Source organism: Lynx canadensis, chromosome B1 (genome assembly GCF_007474595.2).
Source record: "Lynx canadensis isolate LIC74 chromosome B1, mLynCan4.pri.v2, whole genome shotgun sequence".
NCBI lineage: Eukaryota > Metazoa > Chordata > Mammalia > Carnivora > Felidae > Lynx > Lynx canadensis.
The window spans coordinates 73,964,798-73,979,815 of record NC_044306.2 but is presented as its reverse complement, the minus strand read 5'-3'; the positions used below and the strand labels follow the sequence as shown (position 1 = coordinate 73,979,815).

General features: G+C 42.8%; 1 protein-coding gene across 1 annotated transcript in view; it reads right to left on the bottom strand.

The window, feature by feature from the left end:
• The window catches only part of RNF175 (ring finger protein 175), a 48,286-nt gene that overhangs the window by 5,928 nt on the left and 27,340 nt on the right, over positions 1 to 15,018 (bottom strand). The window contains 8 exon segments of the mRNA XM_030312884.1: positions 301 to 331; positions 334 to 363; positions 366 to 417; positions 419 to 433; positions 5,817 to 5,937; positions 8,810 to 8,917; positions 10,911 to 10,916; positions 13,714 to 13,871. Coding sequence (XP_030168744.1) covers positions 301 to 331; positions 334 to 363; positions 366 to 417; positions 419 to 433; positions 5,817 to 5,937; positions 8,810 to 8,917; positions 10,911 to 10,916; positions 13,714 to 13,871 — 521 coding nt within the window.

The window sequence follows — 15,018 nt, the reverse complement described above, 5'->3', positions numbered from 1 at the left end:
TCTGGGTAGCATGAAGATTCATTTTTACAAAGGAAATCACTGGCCAAAGAGGTTCACCCTCAGTTAGCGGTTCATTAGTTAGCAGAGATTATCAGAATGTCTCAGCAAGAGAGGAAGGTGGAGGACAAGGACCTGGGGTTTGGGGATGGGAGCTAAGCAAGGCAGAGGAGATGGGGCTAGGAGGAGGGGAGGAAGGTATGAGACAGTGCTCCCTGACTTGCCATGACCAACACAGATTATTTGAAAATTGCCTCCATCATTGGCTTGATGAAGCCCATATGGTTTCCCGTGAAAGGATACATATGATTGCATGAGAGCTGGTAGGTGTTTCAATGAGCCCTTCTTCATTGAGCTCCACAATGATTTCTGCCCACAGACGGCGCAGACATTGTCTGACAAGCTCCTTGTGGGCATCCCAACTGACGCTGTAGAACTGTTTTGGTGGGAAATGCACAGAGCACTGTTAGGAGAACGCATACCATTCATTCTCTGAGCACAGGACACCACTTCCAGGCTTTGGACATAGAGTTTTCACTGCTTCTTCATTGGTTAGAACTGAAACACCTTTTCCTCCTAGGAATGCTTCAGTGTAGTTAGGGTCTCCAGGCAAAACCCACTGAACTCCACCTGGACCAGAGTACACTGCTAATATAACCTCCAATTTAACCTCCCCATTGAGGAATCCTTCAAGAGGAAAGGTTTTTATCCAGGGCTTTAGTTCGAGCACCCGGAAGCTTTTTAAGCTTACCTATAGCCTAAACACCTTCTCTTATTCTGGGACTCTGATTCACAGATCCGGGAGTAAGCTCAGGCTCCTCTATCATTTTTACTTCCCATGTGATGAGAGGGAGCATAGACTAATCCATTGGAAAGCAATGTTTTTAGAATTCTAACCTGGGATACCTGCATCTTCTCCAAGATGAAGGTGGATGAAGAGGTGTTCCAATATTTGGCAGCACATAGAATCCCTAAGAAGCTGTTTTTTACAAAATAAATATTTATTTAAATATTGTTTTATACGTAAAGGAAAGCTATGAAGATAGTACCAGTTCCCATATACCATATACCCTATTTCCCTATTATTACCATCTTACCATTAGTAGGTATCTTTTTCACATCAATGAACCAACACTGACACTTATTATGAAATAAAGTACCTACTTTATCCAGATTAGATTTTTAAAAGTTTCTTATGTTTTATTGTATATTTGATGAGAGAGAGAGAGTGAGAGTGAGAGAGCGCACAAGAGGGGGAGGGGCAGAGAGAGATGGAGACACAGAATCCGAAGCAGACTCCAGGCTCTGGGCTGCAGCACAGAGCCTGACGTGGGGCTCGAACTCATGAGCAGTGAGATCATGACCTGAGCCAAGTTGGACGCTTAACCCACTGAGCCACCCAGGTGCCCCTATTCGGATTAGATTAAAAAAAAAAAAAAACGAATGTCTCATTCTGTTCCAGAATCCGATTCAGGATACCACTTCGTTGTTATGTTTCCTTGAGCGCCTGTTGGCTGTGGTGGTTTCTCAGACTTCACTTTTTTCTATGAGCTTTGACAACCTGGGGGAGGTATTTGCGGAATATCCCTCAATGGGAATTTAGCTGATGTTTTTCTCTTGATTACAGTGAGGTTATGAGTTTTAGGAATGAAGATAACTTCTTATCACAACCATAGCAAGGGTACGTGCTATCAGTCTATCACTGTGATTTTCACCTTGATCACCTGTGTGATGCAGTGTCTGTCAGGTTTCTCTACTATAAAGCTACTCTTTTTTTTTTTTTTATTCCTTTCTATTTTGTACTCTTTGGAAGGAAATCACGAAGAACAGCCCATTCATAAGGAGGGGGAAGAGTTAAGCTCTAGCCTCAATATCAGTGAGTCTTCTCCAGAGAAAAGGAACCTGATAGGGTGTGTATGTGTGTGTATCTAGATGGGTGTTTGATCAAAAACAATCGAGCACCACAGCCCTACCCAAGCTGACCCCAAAACTGTAACCAATAACCTTCTAAGGTGGGAGTATCTACATAAATTACGTGGACTTCTGCATGAGAGATTTGTCTATTCTCCTTCATTCATTCATTCATTCATTCATTTATATCAACATAGACTCATGATATTTATTTAACACTTTATCATTTTTGCGACAGAGATAGAGCATGAACAGGGGAGGGTCAGAGAGAGAGGGAAACACAGAATCGGAAGCAGGCTCCAGGCTCCAAGCTGTCAGCACACAGAGCCTGACGCGGGGCTTGAACTCACGGACCATGAGATCATGACCTGAGCCGAAGTTGGATGCTTAACCAACTGAGCCACCCAGGTGCCCCTAAAGCATCAACTTAAATTTTTTTTCAAGTTTATTTATTTTTGAGACAGGAGAGAGACAGCGCATGAGCAGGGGAGGGCAGAGAGAGGGAGACACAGAATCTGAAACAGGCTCCAGACTCTGAGCTATCAGCACAGAGACCAACACGGGGCTCGAACTCACGAACCGTGAGATCATGACCTGAGCCAAAGTCGGACGCTCAACCGAGCACCCAGGCGCCCCTCATGATATTATTTTATACTTTGGGTTATAACCCCAACTCTGCTGCTGCTACTATTGCTGCTACTCCTACTACTACCATTACTACTACTACTACTATATTACTACTACCACTACTACTATTACTACTACTGTTACTACTACTGTCACTACTACTACTACGATGACTACTACTATTGCTACTACTATACTACAGCACCATTACTACTACTACTGTTACTACTACTATGACTACAACTACGAACTACTACTATTATTACTACTATTTGGTTGCACAGATTATTCTAGCGTTTACCATTGGCAGCTTTTTCAGTTGGCTTCTGTGTCTCTGACTTATCCTCATAATTCTGGTGGGGCTTTTTGTTTGCTTGTTTTGAGCACTTCCTTAACTTCTGGCAGTACAAGGTACTCCGGGCTCATTTGTATATTCCCTGCCAAGACCTAGAATCAACCATTTCTCCAAGGAACCTTGGTTCCTTTTATTGTAGAATGGCATTAGAAAAGATATGGGCACTAGGTGTGCTCACTGCTACTAAGGTGTCATTGCTTCTGGGCTTCTTAGCTGATAGAGGAAGGAAATAGAGCTGTATATACTAACCCATGTGTATATCATAGCGATAGATGTTCCTATATGTATCCATCTATATTAAGACACATGTAATCTATATTATGCTAAACATGATCTCAGACTGATGTCTTAACTCTTATCCTTTACTATATGGATCATTCTAGCCTTCTCTCCTTGAGTGTTAATAACCTTCTGAGGGTGAGAAACATAGCTCCTACTATGGATCATCCATTTACTGAGTTATTCAGTTGCGGGATACATGGATAGCAGTATCAGAATTGTGAACCCATAGCCCCGAGGGAAAACACTTTACAAACTAGAGTACAGTACTTATGTTCAGTTCCTTGCTTTTAATCTTAGGTCTCTACTCATTCAAAGTTTACTTAGGTCAGACCTTTCTTCTCCTCCTTCAGTGTGGTTATTTCATGTATTTGTAATCCAGTTAGATTCTTCTGTCACAGTCTACATTCTGTCCTGGCATTCTCTCACATCCTAAATGATTGTTTTCGGATTTGTATACATTGTTTCACTCCTTCTGCCTACAAAGTACTATGACTTTTGACAAAGGCATAGTGTCATGTATTTATGATTACAGTGTCATACAGAATAATTTCACTGCCCTAAAAAATTCCCTGTACTTCATCTATTCATCCCTGCTCACTCCCCTAACCCCTGGCAACCCACTGATCTGTTTACCAATCTCCATAGTTGTTGCCCTTTCCAAAATGTCATATAAATGGAATCATATAACATGTACCCTTTTCTGACTGCCTTCTTTCAGTTAGCAACATGTATTTTACAGTTCATCCATGTTTTTGCATGGCTTAATCAGCTCATTCCTTTTCCTGAGGAGCTTTTAAAACAAAGCAGATGCACTGGCTCCACTCCCAGAGATTCTGACTTAATTAGTCTGGTGTGGGGCTTAGGCAGTGGTGTGAGAATGGAAATTGCTCCTCCTTTGCTTCCTCCTTACCTCTGTCTCACACACACACACACACACACACACCACACACACTCCCATCAGTTCAAGTCACTCGTGGCTGTGCCAATGGCTTGAAGCAGTGGGTTTTATATATTTGGTAGATGAAGTTAAGTTGACCGAGGATGACAAGAAGTGAAGCCTGGTGGGGTTGGGATCAGGTGAGAAGTCTCCAGAAAGTTGGCACTTAAAAACTTGTCTTGTGAGGTGAATCTCTTCTTCCTGGTCCACTGGAGAACAGAGGACACACCAACTCTTCTCTCTCTCTCCTGTCCATAAATAAGTACAAGAGGCTTTGGGAAATTTTTAAGAAGTATGACTTCTGGCTTTTGCTGGAGGAAACTAGGAGTGGAAATGCTCTCTCCTTTGCTCACCTTAAACATTATAAAAAGGCAGTTGTCCCATAGATGACACATGGCAGGGGACTTCCAACAGGTTAGCTTGTTCCGGCATTTCACCACAGAAGTCGGATTCCAGGCTATAGGAAAAGAGTAAGATAGAGCCTACGGAGATGGAGAAGGGCAGACTGGACAGGGATGAAGTCAAGGTCATGTCTACTTAGTCCTGCCCCATAAATGGACGAGAGAGAAGAACAGTCTGGAATTGCACTCCTCCCTTGCCATCCACAGTAGCTTTTCCATTTCGTATCTGCTGTGTACCAAGAGGCCAGCAGAGGACAGAGACATAGAATTCCTGAAACCACTAGGTCATCCCAAAGCCCTGGTTTGTGAGTTTTTACGAGATGCGATTGTGTCAGACATAGATGAGTGCTCCTAATACCTGAATATGAAATCCATCTAACCAGCAAGTATGTCCATTTGGAGTTTCAATCTTAAGAGAGTTAAGAAAAAAGCTATTAGGGGATACTTTCTAAGTCCCAGAGACAATATACCATTCAGAATATATTTAGCACAGTTTTGTATCTCCGACTTCTTCTAATGCTATCTAATGATAACTGATCATATGCGGAGTAAAGATTGATTCTCAAGTGCTTTATGTGCATGAAATATGACTTTCTGTATTAGGCACGACAGAATATAAAATTTAGTATCAAATATAAAATATAAAATTTTTGTTGTTATTTAATTTTTAGTAATCTTCAATGTGGGCAATTGGAGTATGCTAGAGATGGTTATCCCTTCCAAATAATAATATTTTTTTTTAATGTCCTATTTTATTCTATTTATTTATTTAGAGAGAGCATGCGTGCAAATGAGCGGGCAGAGGGGCAGAGAGAGGAGGAGAATTCCAAGCAAATTCCACGCTCAGTGCAGAGCTGGATGTGGGGCTTGATCTCATGATCTAGAGATCACGACTTGAGCCCATATCAAGAGTCAGTTGCTTAACCGACCGAGCCACACAGGTGCCCCCCAAATAATTATTTTATTTAAAAAGATGCCTCTGGGGGCACCTGGCTGGTTGTCAGTAGAGCATGCGACTCTTGATCTCAGGGTTGTGAGTTTGAGCCCCCACATTGGGCTAGAGATTACTTGAAAGTAAGTAAGTAAATAAATAAAGCCTTATTTCCCAACAAATTTCTATAAATAGGAAGTATATTTTCTAACCAACTAGTAAAGATAATTTTTGATGCAAGGAGAATTAGGGAGCAGTTGGTCTGGGAGAACCAAAAAAAGACTTCTCTGTTTCCGAAAACGGATGCAAATGTGTAAGATGAGACCATTTCTCCATGCACCATAAGTAGTTTCAGAGAATGAAAGCAACACTTACCCCTATAGTAGAAGCCATGTAATCCGAACAGATCTCTGCAAAATCTCTCCCCATTACGCCATAGTAGAGGCCATAGAACAAGGATACAATGCCAAAATCCATGGAATCTCTAGCCTTGATTCTATTGAAAATGACAGGGTAAGGAAATAAGAACGTGGTCTATGAGGGGCTCGAGAGGGTTGCAGCTTAGAAGAAATTCCTGCCGCAGTCTCTAACAGAAAGTTGGGAGTACTTTTTTTAACTGATTTTTTTAGACTTTAATTGATTTTTTAAAGCCTCTTAAAGTCTCTAAATTCTCTTCAAATTTACCACTCCATGGTAAGTGGGCGAAGTAATTCTTGAGAGGGTCTTTTAATGGTGGTTTTGAAGTGCGCTGTTCAAGAAAGAAAGGCCTGCGCAGCTTTGTAAACTCCTCATCTCCCCTCTGCACCCCAGGCCAATACATCAGACTCTCGGGGTGGGGCCTGTGCAGCAATATTTTGGAAGCTCTCCAGACTCCAGGTGATTCCAGTGGGCAGCCAGCATTAAGAACTTCTTTAATGAGTAGTGTTTCTCAGCCTTAAATATAGATTAGAATCACCTGGGGAGATTTAAGACTCTGCTGCTCTGGAGCTGTGATGTACGTGGCCTGGGGTGGGTCTGCCCAGCAGTGCTTTTTAGAAACTTCTCAGGTTGAGAATCCCTGCTATCAAGCTTAGATTTTACAGAATACTTTCAATACTTCACTTGCCTAACAAATATTTGAGGTAGATATGATTAGCTACCTCATTTGCATTTGAAAAAAATGGAGATTTAGAAAAAATGATTTGCTTAACATGACGATTGGTACAAACAAAACAGGGATCACACTTCAATTTGAGGCCCTTTGCTACTATGCCATAGTGACTACGTGTTAATCAGAAAACAATATTTTGCAAGTTGCATCATATTTCAAATATAATAGGATTCTCTGATACCCCCGCATCCCATTTTTAAGAGTAACACTTCTTTAAAAAGTAATTAGCCCCTAATTTAATTTCTGAATCTTAAGCATTGCACATATGGTTTGTTATATCTCTCAACAGCTTCAAATATTAGCCCTGGGCCTGGGTAGATCTGAGTGAGTCAGAAAGGGAGGGAGGAGTGGAGGGGAGCTGGTCGGTTGGTCCTGGAAACTTTTTCTAGTTGTTTTGTGCTCTGTGAATTTGAGGAGGAAATGGTAAAGGCAGAGAGTTTGTAGACTTAGAGGGTACAGCTCTTTTTGTGATGGGAACTGGGAATTCCAACACAAGTGGTGGCTTTATCCTTTCAAGATTTGCCTGGGTATATTTGAGAATTGAGATAGTGGGGAGGAATGAAGATGATCTTCTCCCCATGTTCAGGGGAGGACTAGTTCCTTCCCAGCCTAAAGGGTTAAGTTCTTGCTATGCCTCCTTGTAGGAGAGGTCATGGTTAAGGAACTTATATCTTATGGAAAGTAGTCTTGGGACAACTGTAGGCTCAGTGATTTCATAAAATTCCTTATGAATATTTTTACATTCACTAAAATAAAGTTATATGGACAATATGCTGAAAAACAAAAGAAATCAGTGTCTTTCTATACACAGAATAATATATTAATCATAGATCTGTACAGTTACTTTCTATCCCTTTCCTGCTAGAAAATGGTAAGAGCACCTGCTGTGAAAGTTTCATGAAATGCTTATAAAATCAGATTGCTACGTTGCGTAGGAAGAGTCCTTCCTTTCAGAGCTGACACTCCATCCAATTGCCTGACCTATTTTATGAGTTGCCAATGTTTGCCTTTTGATTCTGGTAAGGTCCCAGAGGAACTTCAATGTGAGAGATATTCTGGGGACTTTTATTTGAGCTGCTTTCCACAGCCTTGTGGTATGTCTTAAATTTCCTTTCCAGGCCACAGGTTGATACACAGCCTTGGCTCTGCCCATGAGAACCTCGTCCACAAGCACATCTCAGCAACCATTTTTTTCAAGGAGCTCAGTTCTGAGTTATAATTATCCTGATTTCCTTGATTTCTCACAAGACTTTCTTGTTCTGTTATTTCCTTACCTCTCATTCAAGTTCTAAGCACTTAATTTTGTCCTTTTCTGACTGTCCCCAGCAAAAGGGACTTCATAGGTACCAGAAACAAACTCTAGAGCAGTTGCTGTCCCCGGCAATATAGAAATACAGATTGAAAATTTCCTAGTAGTCACATTAAAAAAAACCATGAAATAATTTCACCAATACATCCCAAACACTGTATTTCAACATGTGGTCAATTATAAAAATTATTTTCTCTTTTTATTTTTTTAACAGTATTTTTCAAACTTTGAAATCCAGTTTGTATCTTATAGTTCTAGAACTTTTATTTCATAGTTTAGATGCTCATAGTGACATGACCTATTGTATACTGCACTGGACAGCATAGTTCCAGAGGTTTTGAAGGAAGAAGATATATACAAGGAAATGACACTTCAGAATTTTACGGAGGGGAAATTTGTAGTTCTGTAAGAATACTCTACCGCAAATGTAGGCCTGCTTTTAATGGTGATGTTCAAAATTTGCCTATCAAGTACAGATTTTTTTTTAAAGTTTTTGATGTTTTTATTTATTATTTTTTGAGACACAGAGAAAGCATGAGCTGGGGAGGGGCAGGACAGAGGGAGACAGGAACCAAGCTGGCTTGCACTGACAACAGAGACCCTGACGTGGGGCTCAAACCCACGAGCCTCGAGATCATGACCTGAATCAAAGTCAGACGCTTAGCCAACTGAGCCACCCAGGCGCCCCTCAAGTACAGATTTTCTTTAAAGCTTATAATTTTTTGAAACTTTTTATCTGTAGGGTTTCCTCTTATACTTTTCTAGTGGTTTCCACCAATGACATCTACTATAAACAATGTGTGTATGGAACATTGTAGGGCCAAATGATCCCTGATACAGAGAACTTGACCAGGTGAATATTGCAAGCAAGTGCTTGGAGATATTAATGTCTTAATTGGAGATACTTACTTGAAAAATAAATTGAATCCACACATTGTAAACATGATGGCCAAATAACCCACAACACCAAATGCATAGCTGAGTTTGTAGATTAGAAGAAACCATTTGTAGACCAATCTGTGGATTGTAAAATGGGGAGAAATACAGAACATGATATTTTATCTTTTTCAAACATTGTTATAAGTCGATTTTTAATTTCTAGAATTCTATTTATTATGTAATATAAAGAAATAAGTAGATTATATCAGCTCTAACTCAATAATAATCTATAGTTTTAATATAATACCAACAAAGTATATAAATAGTATGCACGTGCATATATATATATATTCATTGCAGTTTGTCTATGTTCCTCATGTTAGAGTGGCGTTCAGAGATGGTTTCTCCACCTGGAACCCTGCCCTCCCCTACCCCTCCTCCCCTGCCCTAGGGTTTAGCTTTAGAGTGGTTTTGGCAGGAGTAGCTTGGAGTAAGCAAAAGATGAGCAGAGAAGTCAAGGCTGTGGGCAGGGGGGAACCTCCTCCCCCAGGAGTGTTGCCTGCTACCGCTGCCCCTCCACCCCCCAGCCCAAGGACAGAGGTCCTCGTTATCAGGCTCAGACTCACCCCAACTCCTCTCCACTCACAGAGCCCCTCCCCTAGCCCTGGGATGGAATCACAAGTGTGCCACGGGCTGGTTTTCTCCTGCTATGTGGATGGGTTCTTTGTGTATCCCAGCACATACAGTGACCACTCTTAGCACCTTTCCTTCTTCCCACAGGGTCAGAGTAGAGAAATGGGAGATGGGGATTGAGGGCACAGGTGTAGATGATTTAGAAGGGACCTCCTTACCCTGCTTGTTTCCCTTATCCCTGGCAGTAAAAGCCCTTTGAAAACCTACAGAAAGGGCCACTGCTTCATGTCTGGGAGGATGTGGGAAGATGCATTCGTGGTGCCACAGGACAAGGTTCTGGCCGGTGGAACGAGAAGTGATGGGAGGAGAAGGAGCAGCTGGGGGACTGTCCTTGTGCCCAGAGAAAAGAAGGCGGTGGCTGGACTGTTGCTTCCAAGGGAGCTGGAGGGCAAGAGGCAGGCCGGCCTCTCAGCTCTCCCTCCACACTTTTCGGGAGCCAGGTTCCCGCCTTTATTGCACCAAATGCTTATTTTCTGTTTTTACTGATTTAATGTTTCAATGTTATTTTAAAAGATGCCCTGTTTCATTGAATTCCAGTCAGAAGGGTCCTGCTGAGGGGTGCCTGGGTGGGGCTCAGTCGGTTAAACATCGACTGGACTCTTGATCTCAGCTCAGGTCTTAATCCCAGGGTCTTGAATTCAAGCTGGCTTGAGCTCCGTGCTGGGCATGAAGAAAAAGAAAAGAGAGGAAAAAAAAAAAAAAAAAAAAGGAGGGAACCTTCTGAAAATGATGCTGTGAATGGGGTTTGTGGGCTGGCTTGAGAAATGAGTTGTCATACATCATTTTATGGTGGAAAGCTTCACCACTTCAGGGCACTTGGTACCAGGGTTTTGTGGGCCACGCCTCCTCCTGCAGGTGTAGTCCGCCCATGGGGGAGGGATCAGCAGTGGGGAGTTCGGAGGGTCCAGAAACTCCGCACGGACTGCACGAGGGGGTCAGGTCGCTCTGAGCCTAAGTCACCTCTAAAGGAGGGCAGGCGGGGCTTTGGGGATCTCTCTGCCACAGTGACTCGCGAGCCTGCCGGTTCTTCTCGGTTGCCAGTGCCCGGCAGGCAGTTAGGATCACTGCTCAGTGCAGCCAGATGGAGGCGGAAGTTTACGTTGCTCCAAGAGGTGAGCATGGGCGGGGGGCCCAAGAGGGCCTCCCCTTCTCCCCCACAGCCCCCGCCAGCACCAGAGTCGGGTTCAGGAACTCCACATGTCCTGGACTTCCCGTACCTGCTCTGCCCCTACAGGGTCCCCTCGCAAGGTTGTGCCAGCATCACAGGTGTTTCGATTTTTTAATTGCAGGCCTTCTGTGTGTCATTAAGGCAAAACCTGCTGTTGGGAGCCAGGCGGGGGAGGGGGGGGGTGCGGGGGGTGGTTCACACTCTGTGTGGTATTGGTATGATTCTGGGCTCCCCCTTCCCGTTACTGCCTGTGGGACTCTGGCACCCTACCTAGGACTTCCTCCTATGATTGCCTCATCATAGAGGGGGGGATAGCACTAGCTCCTAAGGTAGTTCTGAAGATTATGTGAGATCATGTATTAATGTTCAAAAGATCTGAACATAATGCTCAATATGCATATATATTATAGGTATGTTAGATTTTCCAAATCCCCCACCCCCAAATCCTCCTGCTACGGGGAGTACAAGTTTCTAGAGCACTGGAGTCCAGAACTGCCTGGTTACTTAGATTACACTGGAAGGCAGAGAAACCAGGTTAGGAATTGTGTTTGTGCTTCAGAGCAGCCTCCAAAGGAAAGCTTGGCCTGGAATTGATGTGACCAAGCCAGCTCTTTGTGGCGGTTTTTGAGCCTGAACCCTACTGCCATAGAGAGTTCTCTGTTACTCTGCCCCCTTCTGTTACTCCCCCCTTCTCTGTTACTCTGCCCCACAGCAAGGCTTGGTATACTCTGCGGGAGGAACAGCTGGTTTTTAAACTGCATTGGTAGAGGTGCCTGGGTGGCTTAGTTCAAGGTTGAGTGTCCAAATTCAGCTCAGGTCATGATCTCCCGGTCTGTGAGTTCAAGCCCTGAGGCAGGCTCTGTGCTGACAGCTCAGAGCCTGGAGCCTGTTTCAGATTCTGTGTCTCCCTCTCTCTCTGACCCTCCCCCATTCATGCTCTGTCTCTGTCTGTCTCAAAAAATAAATAAACGTTAAAAAAACAAAAAACAAAAAACTGCATTGGTGTGAGAGACCACTCCTCTTGGGTTTGCTTTTGCACCATGACCGTTAGATCTGACCAGCTTTCCTAGCCAGTAATGAAATCCTGTTTCCTAATGGAAAATAGCTAAGAAGTGACTTACCTATGATATGATCAAAGATCCATAAGGATCGTTAGGGCCTACTACCACTCATCAACAGGAGCTTCTTTATCCAGACTGCTTTTCTAGAAGAAATGGGGTCCTAATTAGCCTCTCCCATTGTTGTCTCTTCAAATGGTGGCTGTAGGTCTTTTTTTAAATGTTAGTGGAACGTGTTGTCTGTCAGGCTATGCTGGGGTCAGGGCTGTGCAGGCAGGAGAAGCTGAACTGTATGCCCTGCGGGCATGAGGAACAGAGGACAGGGGCCCCGCCATCTGAGACACATGAGCCATGGAGAGTAATGAGGGAGCATTGGCTATTTCTTGTCATGAAGTTCCTCTGCATTGAATGCGCTCATGTGCACAGAAATACTGCGGTTTAACTGGGGTAATTCATTCTACAGTGGAGAAGTGAACTGTTCTCTCTGAAATACAATATAGATATATCCAGGGAATGAAAGCAAGTGCATTTTGGCTCATCCAAAATTTGGATCACTTTCACAAGTTTTAAATAACTTCCAATATTTTTTAAGAAGGAGAAAAGGTACCATATATCCATGTACAGATGGGTAAACCAGGCCATACAAAGGTCTAAAGCCCCAAATTGGCCAGTTCAGGAGGTCTCCTACCACCACCTCAGAGCTCTTCCCAAATGGGATTAAATTAAAATATTAACCAGAATTCATGTATTTGAATATAAATTTTTAAATTTTATTTATTTATTTATTTATTTATTTATTTATTTATTTATTTATTTATAGTAAACTCTACACCCAATATGGGGCTTGAACTCATGGCCCTGAGATCACTAATTGCATGCTCTTCCAACTGAGCCAGCCAGGCTCCCCTTGAATATCAGTCTTTATCATTACATTGATTTATCTGACTTTTCTCATTGAATATTTTTTCTTCTCCAGAGTAGGAAAAGTTGATATCCGTCTCTCCCACTTTTTTTGAGGATTAAAAACAAACATCTGAATAGCTAAATAATCCTAAAAACATTTCACAGGAGCTTATGATTTGTTCTCCAACCAAGATCAAAATGTGACATTGTCTTATTGCCATGTAATGCCTTACACATTTTCTCTCTATCCCATTTCAGTTTTATCTAGATTTAGATTCAGATCTTATCTGCAGAACAAGGAGAGTGAAAGCAAATTTGTGGGCACATTATGAGATTATAAGCACTTTGGAATGATTTGTGGACAACATAATGGAATTATAGAAATGTCAAGAGGTTGGCAATGGTAGTTAAGATAAGCATTGGAATATTAAAGCCTCATTTGTTATGAGAGGAGTAAGTGGCCATTACTTATGATTTACCGAAATAAAATACATATATAGTTGTTAGAAATACAAACATCTAACTCTTGCTCTGTTATAAAATGTGTGTGACACAACTTATGATGGAATCATACAAAATGCTGAGCTAAAATAAATATGCAAATAGTGTTCTAGAAAGTTAAATTTTTTTTTTTAATGTATTTAGTTTCGAGGAAGAGAAAGAGAGACAGAGTGTGAGAGGGGAAGGGGCAGAGAGAGGGGGAGACACAGAATCCGAAGCAGGCTCCAGGCTCTGAACTATCAGCACCAGAGCCCCACATGGGTTTGAACTCACAGACTGACAGATCATGACCTGCGCCGAAGTTGGGACGCTTAAGTTGGATGCTTAACGGATGGAGTCACCCAGGAACCCCTTTGTTCTAGAAAGTTTAAACATAGTTTGACTTCTCTTTCTTCTGGCTGTCATTAGTATCTGAAGTAATAGATTTACAGGTATGTCCAAATCACCATTAAACAATGAGCATAAACAGTGGTATAGCTAATCTCCAAATAGTTTTGCTACTGAAGGGCAAAAAAAGTGTGATGCCCCTCCCCCATCCGGGAAAATGGAATTAAAGTATACTTCTTAATGTTTATAATAAAGAGGGTGTCAGGGAAGGAACGAGGGGATACGTACCTTGGTGTTCTCCTGAGAGGGGTTTTCGGGTAGCTCTGAAGAGGACGTAACTGGTAATAACTGAGAACATTCCCCACATAGACAGAAACCGCCACCAGTAAAGTTTTATCGTGAAATACAGAGGGACAACCCACATCTGCAACAGTGTCACCAGCTGTCAGAAAAAATGAACAGAAAGTCTCTTTCAATGATTGAGGGCCCAGAATGTCATGTCCACTATTAAATGATTCAGAAGCTACTCTGGGGGAAACCAGTGTCACCATCTCGTCTATAACATGCAACTGGGTCACCTTCCAGCTAGCTATAAGCTCTTCTATACATGCTAAGTTTTGGAAGGAATTAGTGTGGTGGTCTGAAAATTCAAATGGGAAATCATCCAAAACATTCATTTTTCTTTTACCTCTTTTCTCCGGGATAGTTCAGATGAAGGCAACTTTGGGCTTCAAAAGCTGTGTGGTTTTGGACAAGCGAGCCTCACTTTTGTTGTAAAATTAGGGATAACAATGCCTGCCCTTCTTGCCTGTGCTGAGGTGGGGATCAGACGAGACCACGGATGGGAAAGTGCTCTGGAAACAGTACTGTAATATATGGAGCCAAGGGGCTGTTGTTCCTATCATGTACATGTGTGCAAATAGATGGTGACATCAAAGGGAGGAAGTGGCATCACAGCAGCTTCTGGGACCTCTTCTGCCTGCTTCCCAGTGCACTCTGCAGGGTGAACCTTGGAGTCCCAACTGTGGGGCCCCCTCACCCTTGACTATTGGATTTGCAGCCCACCTTTTGCTTCTTGTCTTTCCTTTGCTTTTGTTTTGCCTTTTCCAGGCAAGCCAAGGTGGGGATCAAACTCTTCCCTATTCATCTGTGTGTAACTCCTTCGTGGCCTGTACCACTGACCTGAGTCCAAGTCACCTTCAGAGGGTTCTTTAAGTTGGCTGGCCCTACTCTCATGTGGCAGGAAGCAGGGTAGACTGAGCTGATGGGTTGTGAGTCAACAACTTGATATGGTTACCATAGTGATGCTCCCATTCTTTAGACCAGGCTTAATGCCAGCTATTACCTCTCTTGTGAAAAAACAGCCAGCAGTAACCTCTGGTCTTATGTTTTAGCACATGCAGACTAACCCCCTATTACTTGCTCAGCACCAAAGTAAGAGAGGGATGGCAAAGAGGTTTTGTCTCAGGTGTGGACTTGCATTGGCAGTGGCCCCTGGCAATGCTCTGTTGAGGAGGATTCTGAGCCTGGGTCCTGGGGTAGTGGAAAGAGCATCATGATTGCTTAGTTATGTCTGCCAGTGGTGTGGA